General features: G+C 39.4%; 2 protein-coding genes across 3 annotated transcripts in view; one reads left to right on the forward strand and one right to left on the reverse strand.

The window, feature by feature from the left end:
* Positions 1 to 15,100, reverse strand: part of GABRA5 (gamma-aminobutyric acid type A receptor subunit alpha5) — an 81,506-nt gene that overhangs the window by 54,965 nt on the left and 11,441 nt on the right. For both annotated transcript variants that reach the window (XM_047086683.1, XM_047086682.1), the window contains exons 2-4: positions 13,105 to 13,226; positions 10,673 to 10,740; positions 10,342 to 10,562 (exon numbers count right to left, since the gene is read on the reverse strand). In XM_047086683.1, coding sequence (XP_046942639.1) covers positions 10,342 to 10,562; positions 10,673 to 10,740; positions 13,105 to 13,226 — 411 coding nt within the window. The remainder of the gene's footprint in view (positions 1 to 10,341; positions 10,563 to 10,672; positions 10,741 to 13,104; positions 13,227 to 15,100) is intronic.
* The window catches only part of GABRB3 (gamma-aminobutyric acid type A receptor subunit beta3), a 481,670-nt gene that overhangs the window by 47,098 nt on the left and 419,472 nt on the right, over positions 1 to 15,100 (forward strand). The window lies entirely within an intron of this gene.

Consider the following 15,100-nt stretch of genomic DNA (forward strand, 5'->3'; position numbering starts at 1 on the left):
GGGAAATGCAAATCAAAACCACAATGAGAATCACCTCACACCTGTCAGCATGGCTAAAATCAACAACACAAGAAACAACAGGTGTTGGTGTGGATGTGGAGAAAGGGGAACCCTCTTGCACTCTTGGTGGAAATGCAAACTGGTGCAGCTACTGTAGAAAATAGTATGGAGGCTCCTCTAAAGTTAAAACTGAAACTCCCTATGATCCAACAATTGTACTACTGGGTATTTACTCAAAGAATACAAAAATACTAATTCAAAGGTATGCATGCACTCCAATGTTTATAGCAGCAATCTACAATAGCCAAATTATGGAAGCAACCAAAGTCTCCATCAGCTGATGAACTAATAAAGAATATGTGGTACATATACAATGGAATACTACTCAGCCATCACAAAAGAATGAACATTTGCCATTGCAACGACACAGATGGAACTAGAGAGTATTATGCTAAGTGAAATAAGTCAGTCAGAGAAAGAAAAAAAAAACATGATTTCACTCATATGTGGAATTCAAGAAATAAAACAAATGAGCAAAGGGAAGAAAAGAGAGGGAGAGGCAAATCAAGAAACAGTCTCTTAGAGAACAAACTGATGATTACCAGAATGGAGTTGGGTAGGAAGATAAGTTAAACAGGTGATGGGGATTAAAAAGTACACTCATTGTGATGAGCACTGGGTGATGTATGGAAGTGTTCAATCACTGTATTGTACACCTGAAACTAATATTGCACTGTATTTTAACTAACTAGAATTTAAGTAAAAACTAAAAATAAAGTACCATACACCATGATCAAGCAGGATTTATTCCTGGGATTCAAGGATGTTTCAATGTACACCAATCAATAAATATGAAACACCATATTAATAGAATCAAACATGAAAATGATATGATCATCTCAATAGATGCAGAAAAAGTATTTGACAAAATACAACATCCTTTCATGATAAGAAACACCGAACAAATTGAGTATAAAAGGAACATAACTCAACACAAAGAGGCCATATGACAAGCCTATAGCTAACATTAAACTCAATGATTAGTTTGAAAGCTTTTCCTCTAAGATCAGGAAAAAGGCAATAGTGCCCACTCTGACCTCTCCTATTCAATGTAACACTGGAGAAATCAGTGAAGAAAAAGAAATAAAAAAGAATCTAAATTGGAAGTAAAGAAGTAAAACTGTCTTTGTTTGCAGACCATATGATCTTATATTGAAAGAATCCTAAAAACTCACAACCAAGAAACTGTTAGAACTAACAAATTAAGTAAAGTTGCAGGGTACAACACCAACACATAACAATTAGTTGTTTTTCTCTACACTAACAATGAAACATCTGGCAATGAAATAAAGAAAATAATTCCATTTACATTGGCATCCAAAAACAATAAAAGACTTAAGAATAAATTTAACCAAGGAGATGAGAGGTCTGTATGCGGAAAACTACATGACTCTGATGAAAGAAACTGAATGAAGAAAATACAAACACAAATCCTGTGTTCATGAATCAGAAGAATCAATATTGTTAAAATATCCATATTACCCAAAGCCATCTATCGATTCAATGCAACCCCTGTCAGAATTCTAATGACATTGTTCACGGTAGTAGAAATAACAATCCAAAACTTCATATGGAACCACAAAAGACCATAAATAGACAAAGCAGTCTTAAGAAAGATGAACAGAGCTGGAGGCATCACACTTTCAGATTTCAACTATATTATGAAGCTGTAATAATCAAAGAAGTATGGTATTGTCTTAAGTACAAACACATGGACCTATAGAACAGTATCAAGAACCCAGAAATAAACTCTCATGTATACAACCAATTAATGCTTGACAAAGGAGCCAAATAAACTATCAGGAACAAACAGTCTCTCCAATAGTTTTGGGAAAACTGGACAACCACATGCAGAAGAATGAAATTGGAACCCTATGTTGTACCACTCACAAAAAATAACTTGAAATGGACTGAAGATTTAAATATAAGACCTGAAGCCACAAAACTCCTAGAAGAAAACATATGGGAAAGCTCCCCAAAAATCTTCTGCAAATCAAAATAAATAATCATCAGTATGAAAAGGCAACACTGGAATTGAGGAAAAAATCTGCAAATCACATATGTGATAAGGGATTAGTTTCCAAAATATATAAAGAACTCATATAATTCAATACCAAAAAAAAAATCTAAATTTTAAAAATGTGCCGAGGCACTGAAAGGATGGTTTTCCAAACAAGACACAAATGGTTAACAGAAACATGAAAAGGTGCTCAATTATCACTATCAATCAGGGAAATGTGAACCAAAATCATAATGAGATATAGCCTCACAGCTGTCAGAATGGCTATCACCAGAAAAACAAGAGATTAAAAGTGTTGACAAGGATGTGGAGAAAAGAGAACCCTTATACACCGTTAGTGGGAACACAAACTGGTATAGCCACTATGGAAACAGTATGAAGGTTCCTCAAAAAATTAAAAATAGAACTACCATATGATCCAATAATCTCATGTCTCAGTATACATCCTAAAGAAATAAAACTCAGATCTCAAAGAGGTATCTGCATTCCCATATTCAGTGCAACATTATTCACAATAGCCAAGACATGGAAACAATCTAAGTGTCTTTCTATGGATAAATGGATAAAAAAAAATGTGGTATATATGTAAAATGAGAAACACAGAATACTGTATTACATACTTCAAAGTTGCTAAGAAAGTAGATCTTAAATGTTCTCACCAAAAAAAAGGGGGGGGTAATTATGTGATATGATGGAGGTGTTAGATAATGCTAAGGTAATAATCATTTTACAATATATAAGTGTACCAAATAAACATATTCTACATATGGAAAATTAGATCTCAGAAAAGCTGGAAAATAAATATATAAGTAAAATACCGTAGCATAAATGTTTTAACTATCCTCAAACTATTTTAAAATGTTATTGAAGTCTGAGGATTCCTGGCATCCTCGGGCCGTCATCTTTTCTTCATCCCTATTGACTTACATGCTGTATGTGCAACTGTGATCAGGGACAGTGGACAAAGATGAGCACTAAAATAATGTTTCTGCTTCTCTGAAACCAGGCTTATTTGCAATGGAACTTTCCATGATGACCTAAATGTCCTACATCTATTCTGGCCAATACTGAAGCCACTCCACATCCAGCCATTGGCCTCTTGACATAGGCAAGTATGACTAAGGAACTGAATTTTAAATTTTATTTAGTTTAACATGCACTATGTGTCTATTGGCTACTATGTTGGACACCACAGATTACTGAAAACAAAACAAAACAAAACAAAACACACAAAAAACTGATTACCCCAGGCCACTTGGGAAATAATTTTCAGCACGGATGACTCTGCCACTTTTTCCTTCTCTATAAGCATCAGACAAATTCCTAATTATTTTCAAGGTAAATACAGAAATCCTCACTGCATTGGCCATATTACCGAGGCAATGACCCCCTTGAATTTAACACTACCGAAGGTACTTGACTAATATTTATGGACCATCTCAAATTCAAAGCATGGAGAGAGTATGCATGGGATGAGATAATCAATTTCAGAATACTAAAGGACCATAATCTTAATTGACAATAGGAGGGCTGGTTATTTACTTTTCTCCAGGTGAAGGGAGGGAAGGACTTTTTCAGCATCCCCTTGATAATAAGTCAGCACTCTGGTGACCCAGTGATTTGGTGGTAGATGCAAGCTAACTACAAGCTAGGGAAAGAGTGGGTCTAAGGATGCATTTTTTGGCTCTGAGCAACCTCAGGTCTGTTGCAGATGTGCCAGCTGCATTTCCACGGGAACACATTCCAGAAATGCAACAGTCTATTTTCCTTAAAAGTGTTTCCGTAAAACCAGTGCTTTACTCTAATCTGATAAAGTAACAGGGTACTGAGGAACTCTATCCTAAATTGGCATGGCACCATCTGCTGGACATTATTTTCACACATGTTGGCCAAAAGGAGTGCATAGAAGCAACATAACTTCTTAAATATTATATTGAAATAGATATAGGCAGGTGGATTTGGCATTTGAGCTCTAGTGATAGTGTAATTCCTCAGCTATCAACAGGTAAAATGATGGTATTAAATTCTTAGGGTGCTATGAGTTTGTTTCTGAAGCACCCAGCACATAATAAAGGCCACATATGTTTCTGAAAAGTAATCAACAGCCCAGCATAGGTAATTCTTTCTTTTCAGACATTACTGAAGCCTGAACCTTATCTTTGTGAGGCTGGAGGCCTGGAGCCAAGACCCTATCCAGCAGCTGCCTGGGGCTTTCTACCCAGAGCCTCCCAACCACCACCTCCAAAGAGTGGTCACTAGAAATTCCTGGCAATCTTATAAAGATGTGGCTCTTAGCTTGCAGGTGGCTCATTTCCAAGAAGGTCCCTGCGTAGATAAGAAAGCCAAGAGTGGCACCAGAAGCCTAGGTTCTCTCTCACTAGGAGAGAATGTCTGACAGCCTTTGTGAGGTCAGAACCTCAGAAGACAAAAATGTGCTAGAGGTGGCCCATTTGCAAAGGATGAAGTGGTCCTTCATGAAATGTGTGCCTCAGTCCGAAAGTCCAGACTGACTAGATTGAATTGACCCAGAATAATTCCAGTCATGTTTTCAAACCAAACATGCAAGAAATATGTATTAATATGTCCTCACTTGTGTCCCACAAGTACACATTGTTAGCCAAACATCAACTTGAATCTTTACAAACTGGCAGAAACCTAAGCACTGAGCATGTTTATGAAAGAGAAATTCTGTAGGTCTCTTTTCTCAGTCCCTCAAAGTAAGTTCTGAGAAGTGAGATAGCCAGACTGAGAGAAGGAAGTCCCATGCATTCCATTATCACTGTTCAAGGGCCAGCCCAGGTGCCAGTTGCAGGGACCAAGATCACTCTGGGTGCCATAAATCACAGAGTATCTGCAAGGTGAGTCAGGGTGACAACAGGCTGATGAAGAACAGGAGGCTTCAGGAAGAAGTTTTGGAGAAGTCTCAGGTTTCTATGACTGAAGATACTGAGCGAGGATATGGGTGTGTGCTTGGTGGGTGACGGAGATCAGAGAGGTGGTGTGCAGGACAGCTTGCACATCCCCAAATTTAGAAACAAAGATCATTCTCAGCCAAGTCAGTGCAGGAGCTGTTCTATGAGAGTAATTTCTCAAAGGGAAAGAAGAAACTCGATGTGACTAGAAACCTCAGGATGAGTCAACTTTTAGACACTGGTTGCTAATTACTTCTCCTGTAGCAAAAAGGGGCAGTACTCCATTTTCATCCTTGCATATGAGATGTCAGGGAGGAAGTGATAGAAATGATAGAGATGATCTCTACTCCCACTGCTGGTGAAAAGGAAATTGCTGCAGATTTTCTAGAGAACAACTTGAAAGTGGGTATCAAAAGCCTTATCTTTTGGCCAATTCTTGGAATTTATCACAAAGATACAATTATAAGCTTGCATGGCAGTGTTGTTTATTACATGGAAAAAATGGAAATGACAGGAATTTTTGTTAGACACCATATAATGACAGGATATTCACATGATGGAATGTGATGGACCATGAGGTTTCAGAATGATGTTTAGTGACAGGGCAGGGGAGAAGTTTCCACTATATTTCAAATTATAAAAGCTGCTTACAAAATAGTTTTCAGAGAATGAGAACACTCAAAAACTATAGCAAAGTGTGTAATGATGCACACAGATATACAGAGGTGTACATGTGTGCTTACACATATAAACACATGTACATGATACACACCAAACCTTTAACATTGATTCTCTTTGGCCTGAGAGTTATCAGAACTAATTTCCATATCTGGCGATATTCTATGTTTCACATATTTTTAATTCATATTTGATCTTTGTTATTAAAATAAGTGTTAACTTAAAAATTGCAAGATTTAGCCAATACATCTGTCGGTATCATGAAAGACATTTTAGATAGACACTGGTGTGTGCACGTGTGTATGTATAAAAATGGATATATAGATGCTTGTATGTGTATATAGGCACACATACACATTATCAGTGCCCTGTTAAAAACTTCTAATTATAAATGCATAATTTCCTTTAAATATATTTTCCACAAGTCAAACACATATAATATACATATAACTTCCTTCAAGTTACTTGTACTATCACTTAACGGATGCTGCCAATCACTATGCAAAAATGTGATTATGCTGCCTCCCAGTGGCCATTCCAGGAATAAGTATATATATTACCAGTTATCCAACTTTCTCAGACCCTAGAGATACACAATTTAGGAAGAAAGAAAATGAAAAACAACAATAAAAATCACTCTAAGAGATATTGGATTCATGAGTACTAAATGATACAGTTAGGACTTGAGCTTAAGTCAGCCTAACCCTAAGGTGCATGCTCTTTTCACTACATCATAGTCCCTTAATTCAAAGCAGTGCTTTCTACTGATGAAAATGTAAATGGAGTGTTAGCATTCATAAAGATATGCCATTCTATTAAGAGAAGTGCTTTAAAACACATGTAATAAAGATGGTTATGAGATCTGTTTGTGCAGGAAACTTTGAGGAGAGTTTATTATTTTAAGGAATGGATGATAGATCTTCCATGATGCATGTAAAGAAGTATTTTAAAACAATGGTAATAACTAAACTTAAAAGTTCTGTACTCATTTGTTAGGAAAAGACTGTTCAGTGCTTTCACTACATCAGTGCATTCTATGACCCCCCATAGCACAATACTCAGCACAGTAAAATGTCTCTTATTACAGGCAAACGCAAGGTGATCTTGGGTGGAATGACAGCCAGATTTTCAGAGACAGGCAGAAGTCTGTGGTACTAGCAGAGTCTGCCTTGTAGTAAGTTCTTTCTTGCTTATGGTTTCCTACACAAGAAACTAAGAGAGACTTGCTCTTCTGCCAGAGCCCAAAGACTAGGAAAATATGCCCTAAAGTGGGCCTCACTGTGCATCTCCCAAGAGTTTGAACTATTAGAAGATGTGGGAGAGGGGACATCTGGGTGGCTCAGTTGGTTGAGTGTCCGACTTTGGCTCAGGTCACAATCTCACGGTTCGTAGGTTCAAGCCCTGCCTCTGGCTCTATGCTGACAGCTCAAAGCCTGGATCCTGCTTCAGTGTCTGTCTTCATTTCTCTCTCTCCCCCTCCCCTGCTCATTCTCTCTCTCTCTCTCTCTCTCTCTCAAATATAAACATTAAAAAAATTTAAAAAATAAGATGTGGGGGACAGGGAGATGAGAGTAGGTCACTGTCTTCCAATTTATGTGCTCATAAAAGAACATGGATCACCAGATTTGGCATGCTTCCTGAGAGACGTGGTAGTCCTATATCACATGGGCTTTCTGGGTAATGGAATTGGGACATGCTGCAAGTGAGGACAACCACAAGTTCTACCCAGGAAATAGAACAATTAGCAAGGCTGGCCAGAAGGACAAGTCATTCAGTCCCTAGATAGACTAATGTCAAGCTCTGGGCTCTGCACCTCTTCTCTCTTCAGCCCTGCAAGGGAAGGCCCAGGAAAACTGCTGCACTGAGGTTCCCTTTGAGGATTCCTGGCCACTTGTCTAATGTCTGAAGTACAACTCTAGGGATGATTCTATAAAATGTATCACTCTGTTTGCCAAAAGACTGTCCTCAAACAAATTGTTTAGTACTCTATTAAGTGTCCTCTCCTTGAGGGTCCAACAGGAAATATTTGTTTGTACTCTATGGAATTATCCTGAGCAGCTGATGATTTTTACCTTTACATCCTATAAACAGATGACCCATTGGTGGTAGAAAGTTCTTTAGAACCAAAATTGACAATGACTTCCAGGCAAGCACCTAAGGTTTTTGGCACACATTTGGGGAGTGTGTATCTCAGAATACTACTTTACTATTCAAATGATATCTGGACCATGGAGAAGATTTTACACAAAAACCATAATCTGCATGGAGTTATTTTTAGAGGTTGGTAACAGTACTTTATTAGATATTTGTCTCAGTGCATCACAGGAACCCTAATTTGTTCTACACTTTCATATTTCATCTTTTTCATTAGGTCTCGAGTTTGAATAAAAATGTAAAAAAATATAGTTTTAGCTGGAAAATGTACTAAATTTTTTATATTCCTTCCAATGTTTGGTATCATAAGTAACATAATAATAGAAATCTTTGCCCATAAAGCTTAGTCTATATTTCTAATTATTTCCTTAAGATTGACATTACATGGGAATTCCTGGATCTAAGTATATCATTGGTTTTGCAAGGCTTGACAGGGGTGACCCAAGTGCCAACCAGAAAAGCTGTAACAACAAAGGGGTGGGGGCGCTGAGACACCACTGGCCTTTTGATTAGTCACATCACACTGTCTTTGCCAAATCAATAGGTAAAATGCCATCAAATTATAGCTAGAGTTCTTTCACATTAAAATTCATAACACTTTCAACTGGAACTATTTCCACATTCCAAATGTATATGACTGGAAGAGAAAACTCATTATCAACTTTGAAAATCATTAGCAGACTTCCTCTACATAAACAATGAAAAATTCTACTGCTGACAAGTTGCTCTGGTTCTCAATGTCCTCCTTCTGGGGATGACATTTGACAAGAGTAAGAAAAAGGCTATTATATGTTTAGTAATGTTGCAACCCTCCAATTTTCAAATGTGGTGGATTAAACAAGGAAATTGCTAAGACTGAATTCAAATTCCTGCTGCCTTTCTCACTAGCTATGTGACCTTGGGCTGATTATCAAACCTTTCTGAGCCTTGTTCCCTTTTTTGGTTAATGGAAATGGTGTCACCTAGTGGCCATGCTGTTTGAGGACTGAAGGACCTGTGAATTTGCCAGGTACACAGACACTCAGTAAGAGGCCCTTCTGCTACCTCTTCCCCCTCTAAACAAGGAGCCTACCTCACCACCCTGTTTGAACAATCATAGTCTTGGATCCAAATATAATCTTTTAGTGATACAAACCAGATGTGAACCACGGACAATAACCTGTGAGGACTAGGGATATTTTTATTCTATGAACAGAGTGAAGGTGCACAGCAGGCTCACATGGTGCCCCCACATTAATGGCATCTAATCATTCATCCCAACCGGCATCTTCCAAGATCTGGGACTCTTGACACCTACCCTCTGCTGACAAGGCTAAACAAAGTGCCCTTGGATTCACTGCACAGACTACCTTTTACAAGAATGATGACCAAGGACTAATTTTCACCACTTGAGATATTTTGTAGCTTTTCAACATACTTCTCTGCATGGAAAAGGCACTGTCCTGGGGCACTGATGTTCACAATGCATGCTTCATCCATGGGCATAACATGTTCAAGATCAATGTAGGGAAAAGGAAAGAGTGAGAAATGAAACAAAATGCTATGGTATGTATTACAAGCTCATTTACCAAAATCCTTATTGGATTGTTATATAAAAAAATTGCTGTCAAATAGGTTTGGGACACAATGTATCAAACATTCCTCAGGACATATGTTAGGACATGCAGCCTCAGAAGATGACAGCATCAATGTTATTTCCACTATGATGACTTCTTTTAAATATGAAGTTTATTGTGAAGAATTCTAAGTAAGGAATTCCAATAATTCTCATATAAATACATGCTGTTTTTAAAATTTTATTTAGCTTTAGTGTTTTTTAATTCTTTTGACTTAAAATAATCTTTTCTTGAAAAATACTTAGGCCCACCATGGAAACTGAAAAGCTATGAAAGAGACTTTCTTGCCAGTCAATTTATTGATTTACTCAGATGCAATGAATAATTCAGAACAACAAAAAAATGACTACTGATCATTTTAAATTAGGAATACTAAAATTTAACCTCAGCATTGGAATGTTATCAGAGCATATGAGAAACGGGCTTTTACAATTTACAAGAGTGCACAACTGCAATAAGAAAGGACCCCCATAGAGGGTTTTAAATAAAAATTTTATAAAATAAAATCTCCCTAGCTTACATTATTCTGGGTCACTCTCTCAAAGATGTATTCGATCTTGAACCAAATAAACAAGTGGACCGATAGCAAACACATGGACCTATAGCAGTTCTAGGAAATAAGCTATATGGACATCAGTATGGGCAGGTCAAAAAGTAAAAATCACCCAAAGCACGCATATGCGCGCACACACAGCAATTTTTGAACTCAATAGGCTGCGGGACCCTTGGGGTGAGACTGGTGGCTACGTTTGCCCTGCAATGCGCCCCTGGCCAGACACGCTGCCAACCGCCCCCCCTCCCCGCCCCACCCACCACTCAACCTCTAGCGCTGCACCAGGGTCTGGGCTAAGCCATCGCCACAGTGCTGTGCGCACCCTCTCCCCACGCTGTGCCGGCTCACCGCATGGTGTAGAGCAGCGTGCCATCGTCCTCCAGCCTCAGCAGCTTGTTGGGCGTGGTCATATTGTGGGCGATGGACTTCTTCCCGTTGTGAAAGAATGTGTCTGGGGTCCAGATTTTGCTGGCGAGAAGATTGTTGAGAGGGAGGCGCTGCATGGGCCCTTTAAACCGAAGCCTTTCATCTTTCCAGCTTTGTCGGAAAAACACATCTATGGTATATTCCTAATGCAAAGGAAGGCAACCAGGTGATGCCTTAGTAGAGAAGGCCCTTAGGGGAGTTGGTTCAGTGCCTATTTAGAATGATCTGGGCGGGGCCATGCCCTGAGACCTACCATTTCCGTGTCGGATACTGGGCCAAAGCTGGTAACGTAGATGTCCGTCCGCACCTGAGTGATTCGCTCTGAAACACAGACACAGGTTCCTGCCTAGGCACCGAGCTCACATGGAACCACCCGTCATAGCGTATTTATGTCCTTAGTCCGGTAACCAATTTCATTCTTGGCAATCAGAGGGCTTTGATAATGTGTTTTTTAAATTTGGAGGACTAGACTAACACCAAATGAAATCAAACTGCTCCAAATTATAGCAGGAACTAACATATCCATCACTTAAGGAAAGGGTCTTAGCTCTCATTACACTTCTTGCCCCTTTGGGGGCAGTCGTGAACAGAGCAGAGAGGGATCCTGGTTGTTTGGCCTTGATTGGTCTTTAGTTTCCTCCTCCGTAAACCTGGAACAGTAATTCCAACCTCACAGTGCCTAACCTCACTCTCCTACAAACAGCTGCTTTCCAAAGGGTTAGGCAATTGTGATGAGGGGATAAGATTTAAAAGAATCTCTAATCAAAACTGCAGTACTAGGTGTTCTCTGAGGAAAGGATGTGTGACTTGGGACAAGACCACTTGAAAAGGAAGACCCACTTCCTTATATGTCACCTTATATGTCATTTTGAATTGTTAGAAATTTCTATCATGAGAGACTATTATAACAATTAAAATTAATAAAATATATATGGCAATAAAAGTAACTAATAATATTGAGGGGAAATTTGTGTGTGTGTTCCTTGGGCATCACCTTGCAACACCCTGTGGTCATGAATGAGGACAATAGACTATACTACAGTCCACCATTAATAACCCCAAACCACTGGATGGTATCACCACTGACTCAGAGCTTCAGGGGTCAGGGCTTTTTCTCCCTGCATCTCATTGTGTGGTAACCATATATGTTACCACATACATGTGGTATGTTACCACATACCAAATACATGGTGTGTATTTATATGTGTGCAGGTGTACTTCTTAACTTAAGGTATGGTGCTGTGTGCTTTCAGCACCTGTCTTCCCACTGAGATGCCTGCCCCAGCAGGCAGCCCCTTTGGCTCTATGTGGTGTCCTCAGGATCCTGCTCCACAGGAGTGTGACACATCCTGGGTGAATGAGAGAATATTGTATAGCAACAACTCATTGATTCTCTACGTGTTTTGATCCTTGTGGATGTGTTCAAAGGGACAGAGGCTGCTGGACACAGGAGACCCAGGGACATAACTCAGAGGGTGGAGTAAGGGGATGTCAAGGAGAGGCTTTGTGGACTTTTCTTTGCCAAAAAGGTAGAGAATGGCAACTCATGCTTTAAGTGAATCTCCCTGTTAGAAATGTAATAATGAAGGGGCATCTGGGTGGCTCAGTCGGTTAAGTGTCTGACTTTGGCTCAGGTCATGATCTAGCAATTTGTGAGTTTGAGCCTCGCATTGGGCTCTGTTCAGATGGTTTAGAGCCTGGAACTTGCTTTGGATTCTGTGTCTCCCTCTCTCTCTGCCCCTCCCCTGCTCGCACTCTGTCTATCTCTTCCTCAAAAATAACTAAACAAAAATGTAATAATGGAAAAGAACTACTTTTTCCTCTAATAATGTAGTTGTTAGAGGGTCTCAAACTTACTTAATGGAGTAAGTTCAAATGCACTACATCTAAATGGACTCGAGTCAATGGCATTGCAAATGCCTGGAAACAGCACACAATTCTCAGCACAAAATTAAGCTGTGCTAAATTGAACCCAGAAAGTGCATTTTGCTATCCACTTATTTTTATCAATTTCCATGGGGTTAAAGTAAATACAATGATTAGTGAAAAGATTAAACATAATATATAAGATGGAAAGAACAATTGCATTAAACAGTGTATTTGTGAAAAAGACTTGCATCAGTACAAAAGTAGGAACTTGATTATAAATTATTTCTTAACTTAAGGTAGTGTTGGCTTTAGTAACACCTAAGAACTGGTTCCTCCTTAAATGAAGCAGAATGGATGTTGGGGTGGGGGGCGCCTGGGTGGCTCAGTCAGTTAAGCAGCCGACTTGGGCTCAGGTCATGATCTCTCGGTCTGTGAGTTCAAGCCCCGCGTTGGGCTCTGTGCTGACAACTCAGAGCCTGGAGCCTGTTTCAGATTCTGTGTCTCCTTCTCTCTGACCCTCCCCTGTTCATGCTCTGTCTCTCCCTGTCTCAAAAATAAACAAAACGTTAAAAAAAAAAAAAAGAATGGATGTTAGGATTATCTAAGGAAAAGGGAGTTTGCATGGAGACCACATCCCCCAGCTTCTTGTACCTAGGTAATGAATATAAAGGATGTAAGAACCTTGGCAACAACTATCAGTTTAAACTCTGGCAAAAAGCTCCTTAATGAATTGGTTGAATCACAGCAGATGTGAGCTTGAGACTAAGTGTAAGCTTTTTCTGGGGTCTAGCGGGCTGCAGCTGAGAACCCACTCACCTCCAAGGCCAGGCCGCAGTCTATTGTCATAGCCATCCAAGAGCCCATCCAAGATTCTGGTAAATATTGTGATGTTGTCATTGGTCTCATCTTTTACTGAACTGGTTGGCATTTGTGAAAAGCTTTTTAACAGAGAAACAAGAGTTAAAACTTGCATTAAGAATTTAAAAATTCTTCTCAAAATACAGAAAACAAAAACATAATATGGTGACTTGTCTTGGAGGGAAGGCACCTGAAAACAGTCTCTTCTACTAATCCAGGATATTGTTTTTCATAAATAAGCCTTAATTCTTGAATTTCCAGAGAGTGTGCTGGCTCTGGGCTGTTCGTCTTGACATCATGCTCAAAAATCCATCCTTCCCTGATTCCGAGGCACAGTGTAGCCATTTTTAAAACAATAGCCACTATCCATAGACTAGCAGAACCTAATCCACTCTTAGGGGATTTCAGAAGTTTGGTTTAAATACTGAAAAACTGAGTCTTCATATTAGTGAATCACCTGTGATGAGCAGTGGGGTGTGGAGAGGACATTCAAAATCTATGCAATCTGAAAGATAAGATTGTTGGGCCCAAATTTCACTGCATCGCTAATTGGGAGCATTTGTGCTATGAGGAATATGCAGAATATGGTGATAGAAACAATCATATGGTGATAGAAACAAAAGTTTATGAAATCTCTCTGGGCTTCCCTACTCATCAGCACTGCCTGTTGCTGGCACATTCAGGTCCAGACAAAACAAAGCACATGACCCAGGAGCCATGAGGTGTAAAGACCAGTCTGAAAGCCCTTATTAGGGTTTACCCAGAATTGCCTCAGATAAGGGACTCGAGAAGCACAGTATTCTGAATGACCCAGTATGTCAGACTTATAGTAAAACCCCAAGAAAAGCAGGCTGAACCTTCAAAGAAAAACCCAAGAACAATTCTGGTTTTCCCAATTCAGTGAAGTTATCCAGGCCCCAAAAGTTTATGTAGATGGGGCAAATGGAAATGAGAAACTGCCCTCTGCAGATGTGGGTAAACTGAAGAAGTTACTTGGGAGGGAAAGAAAGTCACCGGTCTAGAAGATGGTAATACACCTCAGAAACATGGATCACACCACAGGATTCTACAGCTGCTTTCAAATCTTGCAAAAAGAGAGATGTTTGGAATTTTCAAGAACTCAACATACACATTTGGTGTGGATAAAAGGAGAACTTATGCAGCTGAAAGCCAGCTGTGGGCCCCAGGAAGTTAGCATCCTTGGCGCTTGGGAGAAGAACAGGAGACCCCTGGAACTTCTCTGAAGTGCCTGCTGTGGTACCCCCGCTCTCCATGTGACTATTTCTTTTCCATAAATTGTCTGAAATGAGAGTGAGACTGACCATCAGCAGTTGGCTGCTGAGAGTAGAATTGATGTGTACTTGCCCCACCCAGTTCTTGAAACTTGGGTCATTTTTATCGATTGCATCTAAACAAATCAATTCTTTACTGCTCTGAAGCTATTCCGTTTTGAATGAGAGAGTATAAAGTTCTTTTGATCTAATTTTCACATCATCATTAACTGCATATAATTGAATCTCTAACAAGCTAAAATTCAGTCCTGTTCGTATGCAGCCCACGGATACAATATTTTACTCTGGGACTTAGTGTTTGAAAATATTAAATTCCCTTTTCTCTGACATCCGCTGTAGTTTCACACTTTAGAATGATGAAGAACTCAGTCTCATAGACCTAATACCTGGACAAAAGGCCTTAATACTGCCTTCCAGATTTGTGAGAGAAAGAAACAGTGATATTTTGCATTTGCCCAGTTGTGTAAACTGCTCAAACGACATCTGGCCTCACTGTCCACCTCGTACGATGTTCATAACTTTTATCAGTAAGTTTGGTCATTCAATTCTAAGCTATGTCTAAATGTCCAGTTTGGGGGCAGGGCCAGTCTTCACTGGCTCTCTAACTTAGAATAGAGGGGAGAGCATACACACTAGCAGAAAAAGTATATTACTTCCATGTG

This window comes from Lynx rufus, unplaced genomic scaffold, assembly GCF_022079265.1.
Source record: "Lynx rufus isolate CCGP_SWC_20201006 ecotype Redwood Valley unplaced genomic scaffold, mLynRuf1.p SCAF_21, whole genome shotgun sequence".
NCBI classification, from domain to species: Eukaryota; Metazoa; Chordata; class Mammalia; order Carnivora; family Felidae; genus Lynx; species Lynx rufus.